The sequence below is a fragment of the Puntigrus tetrazona genome, unplaced genomic scaffold, assembly GCF_018831695.1.
Source record: "Puntigrus tetrazona isolate hp1 unplaced genomic scaffold, ASM1883169v1 S000000104, whole genome shotgun sequence".
Taxonomy (NCBI): domain Eukaryota; kingdom Metazoa; phylum Chordata; class Actinopteri; order Cypriniformes; family Cyprinidae; genus Puntigrus; species Puntigrus tetrazona.
This window is the reverse complement of record NW_025047781.1, coordinates 47501-53775: the sequence shown is the minus strand read 5'-3', so window position 1 is coordinate 53775 and position 6275 is coordinate 47501. Positions and strand designations below refer to the sequence as shown.

Below are 6275 nucleotides of genomic sequence, written 5' to 3'. Positions count from 1 at the left end.
AATTAGATTCCGTAAGCACTACTTTTTCTGGTATTTTTCATGAATTGGGCAGCGGTTGAGCTCAAGCGCCGCGTACAGCAGATAAATGCATCCCAATAATTAAAACTTTAAGGGCATGTTTAAAGATACTAAACTAATTTGAAGATTTCTATGTTGTAGTCTGTATAAGTGGCATTGGTAATTTGGATCATGTGACCAGAAAACAGTGTATGTGGGTCTCCAAACTTTGCATTATAAATGAAACTAACCGAATATTAAATGGTTAAGACATAAAAACTCCAGCTGAAGATATACTGATATATTATAACGCCTTAATATAAAGATATTTTGAAGAGATATTTAAAATGCAGGAATATTTAACATATACAATGTATACGAATATGAATGTTTAAAACGATAGTAGATCATTTAAAACAATGCATGGAAGTTATTTAAAGTTTTTTCCCCAATGGCTAATTCTTTTCAATGTCGAAACCCTATGATTACTGATGAATAAGCTGCGGATGCATAAAATACAATTAATAATTATTAAAAGCATTCCTACTTATATTTCGCATAAACAACGTCGTCTTCACACATTATGCTGTGAGCAACTAGTCGAAAACGTTGGTTATCTACTTAGCCATACACAAGGAAGTTATTTCTTAGGATTCGAGTCACCGCGTTAAATTGATTCATTAAAACGAACCGACTCTTAAGATTCATTCTTTCGGGAATCGAATTCGAGCTCGATGTGTAAATACATACACAAGCGGTCAGACTTATATTTCTCCTGATACGTGATAAAAGTAAACGTAGGACACAGTTTCATCCAGAAAAGGGAGGCTAGATGCCATTTAGTTGCGCAGACCAAACTAATGAAATAAAAGCAAAAAGTGAGGATTTTCTATGCCACTATTGTCGACTTAAATGAACACATGTCTGCGCAGGCTTAGTACTGGTGCAAGAGTGTTTCACGATTTATTATTATTATGCTTTAAACAAAAACAAAAAAGTATAACAGGCGATCACGGATCTATGGTAAGCAGGAAAGGAAAAAGCAAAGAAAAGAGATTAAACGAATTAAAACCAAAGGCGTGAAGGATATTTGCATGGCTCAAAGATTTTGGCTTTGCTTGCCTTTTTTATTATAACCACGTTAGAAAATACAAAATTAATTAATTTCATATAAAGCACTGTGAGAAACTGTGACGACCGATAAACAGATTCTTCACATCACGGTAATTAAATGAACCACGAGGAGGATATGCATGATTCAGTATGAAGCAGAAGCGGGCCGAGTCTTTTCGTAAATGGATCTTTAATGGCGTATTATTTTTTGCTTTTATAGTGCAAAAGAAATGTAAAAAAATGTTGTGGGGGCCAAATCATCAGTTATAAGAAAAAAAAATACTAAAAATAAAATAAAAATATAATATTAAAACAATTTGTTCCTCGTTTGTTATTTTAACATATTGATAAAAGTCTTTTTCCAGCTAACATGCCGTCTCGATCTGAATGTCTAACGCCTGGCGACACTTTCTCATGTGAGTCCGTCGGTTGCTCGATCGGCTGAAGTCCCTCCCGCACGAGGAGCACCGGTACGGCTTTTCTCCGGTGTGAACCCGCTCGTGGTCTTTCAGGGACCCCGACTGCGTGAATCTCTTGTCGCAGCGCGTGCACTTGTACGGCTTCTCTCCCGTGTGAATCATCTGATGCTGCTTGAGCGATTTGGCCGAGGTGAAGCTCTTCTCGCACTCGAAGCACAGGTGCTCCCTCACGGCGGCGTGCATCTTCTGGTGCTCCTTGAGGTAGAAAAACGCCTTGCCGCAGAGCGGGCACACGCAAGGCTTCCGGTCTTCGTGGATTTTCGAGTGTCTCTGCAGGTACGTGGGCAGGACGAAGGATTTCGCACCCGATCGCAGCTGAAGGAGCGGGCGCCGAGTGAAAGGAGCCGATGGGTTTTGAGCGCGTAGGAGCTCGGGAAGCCCTTTCCGCACTGGAGACACGCAAAGGGACGCTCTCCGGTGTGGATCCGGGTGTGTTTGGTCAGGTCTCCTTGGCACCGGAAGCTCCGGCCGCACTGGAGGCACGAGAAGGGCTTCTCTCCGGTGTGAATCAGGAGGTGCATTTTGAGGTGCTCGTTTCGCACGAAGCTCTTTCCGCAGTGAGGGCACGTGGGGCGCTTTGGCTCTTCGGGATCTTTTCTGCGAGGGGCTGGGATTCTTCCGGAGTTTCGCCTTCGCTTCATTCATCTCCATGACCTCTAAAATAAATTCAAATCAAAATGGACGAATGTGTAAAGCAACATTTTTTTAAACGTTTCAATTACATGTATTTTTTTAAACATTGTTTAAATGTTTTTAAATACATGCATTTAATTTTTTTGTTCTTGAAGTTTTGGATCGCTTATTAACCTCAGAGTAAATTCCATTGTGTGTGTTATATATATATATATATATATATATATATATATATATATATATATATATATAAAAATGATAATAAATAAAATAAATATATATGTCTATGGCTGAAAAATTTAATTTCTTGTCTAGCTCTGGAGAAACTTACCTATATAATAAGGAAGAAATTTGAATTTTCTGCTATCTGGGAGGTATTTTTGTTTTTATTAAAAATGGAAATATTGAAGAAGCATTAGATATGTGAAGTTTTGGACTGTATATATGTGTTTATTAATATTTATTTATTTTTTTAATTTTTATTTATTTTTATTGTTCTTGTTAGTTTGTTTGTTGTGTTTTTGTTTAATTGTATTTCCTGCCCGGGTTAAACTCTGAAAAAGTCAATAAAAAGATGTTATACAAAAAAATAAAAATATATATAAAATAATAATAATAAATAAAATAATAATAATAATAATAATAATAAATAAACTATATATAGTTTCGGTTCACTTTAACTTCAACTCGTTATAATTCTCGCGATTGTTTACATTTCTTGATCCTGACTTTATGCTGAAATCTCGGTTTATTTTCTGAAACTGTATTAACAACAAAACGAGCCTTATTGAGACTTTTTTAATCTAAGAATTTAGGCACAGAAAAGCGAAAAAGAAGGGAAAAAATTAAAAATGTTTAGGGGTTAAAATTTGCAATTAGCCTACCTTTTATTTTTTTAAAATGCAACGCTAGCTTCCGAACGATTCGGTTTTGTGAGACAAAGAAAAACATGACAACGCACGAATATAAAATAAGAAACACGATTTTTTTTTTCTCAAATAATACAATCACAGTGGTATTATTTAGCATGTGTACCCAAGTGATAAAAAATAAATAGTCAATCGTTTAACTTTAGCTATGCGTGTTCATAAAAAGCAAAAGTAGTTAACACCGCAGCGGTTCTGTTATCAATACCAAAGCAGTTATGAATATTATCACAACTCGAACTGTTAAAAACATATAAAAGCAGCTCACTTTACTCCGCAGCTGAAGACAAGATCTCCTGCGTTTTAAGAAACAAGTCTCTTCTTCTCTCTCGCGAGAACTCTGACGGAGCGCTGCTCTGCCGCCACCTGCTGCACAGGAGACGAAAAGCCATTTCCTTTTATTTGCTCCCCGTTATGTAACGTTACGTGTATTATAATCCTGCATTTTAAGAAGAGTCTCAGTTAATCCACATTTACAGCTGTTTTTGCACGAGATTCATATCGTTATTTCAAAAGGATACTCAGAAATATATGGTAAATGTATGGCATATATAGTTAAAAATGGGAACCAGTTACATTTTAATATATGGTTTCGTGTCTTATATATGCATGCACACACACACACACACAAATATACATACATATACATATATATATATATATATATATATATATATATATATATATATATATATATATATATATATATATATATATATATACATATACATACACACACACACACACACACATATATATATATATATATATATATATATACACACACATATACATACATATATATATACACATATACATATATATATATATATATATATATATATATATATATATATATATATATATATATATATATATATACATACAACATACATATATATATATATATATATATATATATATATATATATATATATATAAAACATAATTTTTAACCTGCATGAAAGAAAAGGCGCTTTTGCTTTACACCAAAAAGCATTTAATTCGCATGCGCTGTCAATATAAAAGTCTACACAAAAATAAGTAATTTCACAAGTTTGGAAAACCATTATGTGCATGTTTACATTTGCATCTGACAGAAAAACGAACATCCGGCTTACATTTCCACGAAACGGACGGGTTTTCAGAGGAAAAGAAGAAGACAGTCTCAGTGCGTCAGCTTTCTGCAGCTAGACTAATGAAATCAATCTGTTAAAGACGGAGATTTAACAGCCGGTGTTGCTTTAGGTCGACGACTGGAATGAAAAGCTTTCCCACGAACCCATCAAAAAGCATCTCCATCCCTTGTGCAGCGAATGGGTGCCGTCAGAACGAGAGTCCGAACAGCTGATAAAAACACACCGCTCCAGTCCAGCCGTTCATAAATGATACGTGATCCCGGAGCACTAAAGCATCAGCAGCAACAATACGTTATATGTCAAAAAAACAATAGGATATTAAGAAAAGATCGGGATCGCATGAAGAAAATGATGCATTTTATATTGCAAGGATATCAAAACGGCATTTTTGATTAATGATATGCATCGCTGAGAACATAATTTGAACATTTTTTCTCAATATTGAGATTTTTTTTTTTGCCCCCTTAGATTCCAGATACTCAATAAAAAGCATATTTTTCTCACGATGTACGACTCTCAATTTTAAAAAATGACCTTAAGGACAGTTTTTGTGCTTCCGAAGTCTGCAGTAAAAAATGCATTTCACAGCTCTAAACCAATCCGTGGCTGGATTTCGACGCTGGGTCGACGCACAGCTTTTCTCTCAACACGACACAGACGTTTTTAGCCGCCTACACACTCATCCCAATCTCGAGGACGCATTTTTGGGGGCGGACCGCTCCCACCACGGGCGTCGGCTTCGCTCACGGCGGCACCTTGGGGCGGCGTCTCCTCCCGAAGCCTCGCTCGCACGCGCGGCACCGACGCAGCCTCTCGTGAGCCCTCAGATGCCCCGACTGAATGAAAGCCTTCCCGCAGCGCGAGCAGACGTACGGCTTCTCCCCGGTGTGGATCCTCCGATGCCTCCTCAAGGAATCGGCCGTGTTGAACGCGTTGCCGCACTCGGAGCACCGGTGAGGCCTGCCGCCGACGTGCATCTTCTGGTGCTCCTCGAAATAGCCCAGGCGCGAAAAGCTCTTGCCGCAGAACGAGCACAAGTGCGGCTTCCGGTTGGCGTGCATCTTCAGGTGTCTCTTCAGCAGCCTGGCGAGGATGAAGTCCTTGTGGCACTGGTCGCAGCGGAACGGCTTCACGCCGGAGTGCGAGCGCAGGTGGTGCTTGAGGATGCTGGTGGAGGTGAAGCTCCGTCCGCACTGGGGACACGTGAAGGGTCTCTCGCCGGAGTGGACGCGCAGGTGTCTGTTGAGGTTGGCCTTCTGCGTGAAGCTCTTTCCGCACTGAAGGCACGCGAACGAGTCTCTCTCCCGGTGTGGATACGCACGTGTTTGTTGAGGTCTCCTTTGTGCGGGAAGCTCTTTCCGCACTGCGGCAGATGAAATAATTTTTGCCTCCCGTTTTGTCTCCGGTGGTGAAGCGATGCTGGAGGTGTTTCGCCTCAACCGTTCGCTCCCATCGGGTCTAAAACCGAGACACAAAACCGTTACATTTAATTTAAGAAGTACAGGCTGTTTTTGGGTTTTATTTGAATGCTACACAATGCACAAAAACACCTATAATACTCTTCATGTTATTTTCTTCTTATTAATATTAATTATTAATATTAGTTATCAAATTAGGAATAAAATAATTACATTAAATGACAGAAAGGCCTTGAAAAGATTATACCTTATGTTATATATATTAATGATATAATAATAATAATATTAATGTTAGGTATAATTCTTTTCTTAACTAATAATATTGAGTGCAAATTTATACATTGTATAATAATAAACATTTTTATAGCGAGTAGGGCATTATTTTTCAGTGACATTTTTAAGCATTATGGCATTATGCGTATTTACAAAAACACCAGATGCTTGCTGACATGTTATATAATAATGATCTTATGATGTACAGTTTTGAACTATTATTAATACAAGCTGTGTTAGTTACATAATAACTACAACAAAATGTATTGGCAGATAAACTATTGAATTTTGCAACAT

The 6275-nt window shown here is 37.7% G+C and overlaps 2 protein-coding genes across 2 annotated transcripts in view; both read right to left on the bottom strand.

The window, feature by feature from the left end:
- Nucleotides 1–1475: 1475 nt before the first annotated feature.
- LOC122332512 (zinc finger protein 501-like) lies at nucleotides 1476–2110 on the bottom strand. Its single transcript, XM_043229827.1, has 2 exons — nucleotides 1895–2110; nucleotides 1476–1802 (listed from the first exon to the last, which is right to left on the bottom strand). The coding sequence occupies exons 1-2, from the start codon at nucleotides 2108–2110 to the stop codon at nucleotides 1476–1478; spliced, it is 543 nt and encodes a 180-aa protein (XP_043085762.1).
- A 2605-nt stretch (nucleotides 2111–4715) lies between these two features.
- LOC122332511 (zinc finger protein 14-like) overlaps nucleotides 4716–6275 on the bottom strand; it is a 4061-nt gene continuing 2501 nt past the window's right edge. The window contains exon 3 of the mRNA XM_043229826.1: nucleotides 4716–5745. Coding sequence (XP_043085761.1) covers nucleotides 5031–5745 — 715 coding nt within the window. The 3' untranslated portion in view covers nucleotides 4716–5030. The remainder of the gene's footprint in view (nucleotides 5746–6275) is intronic.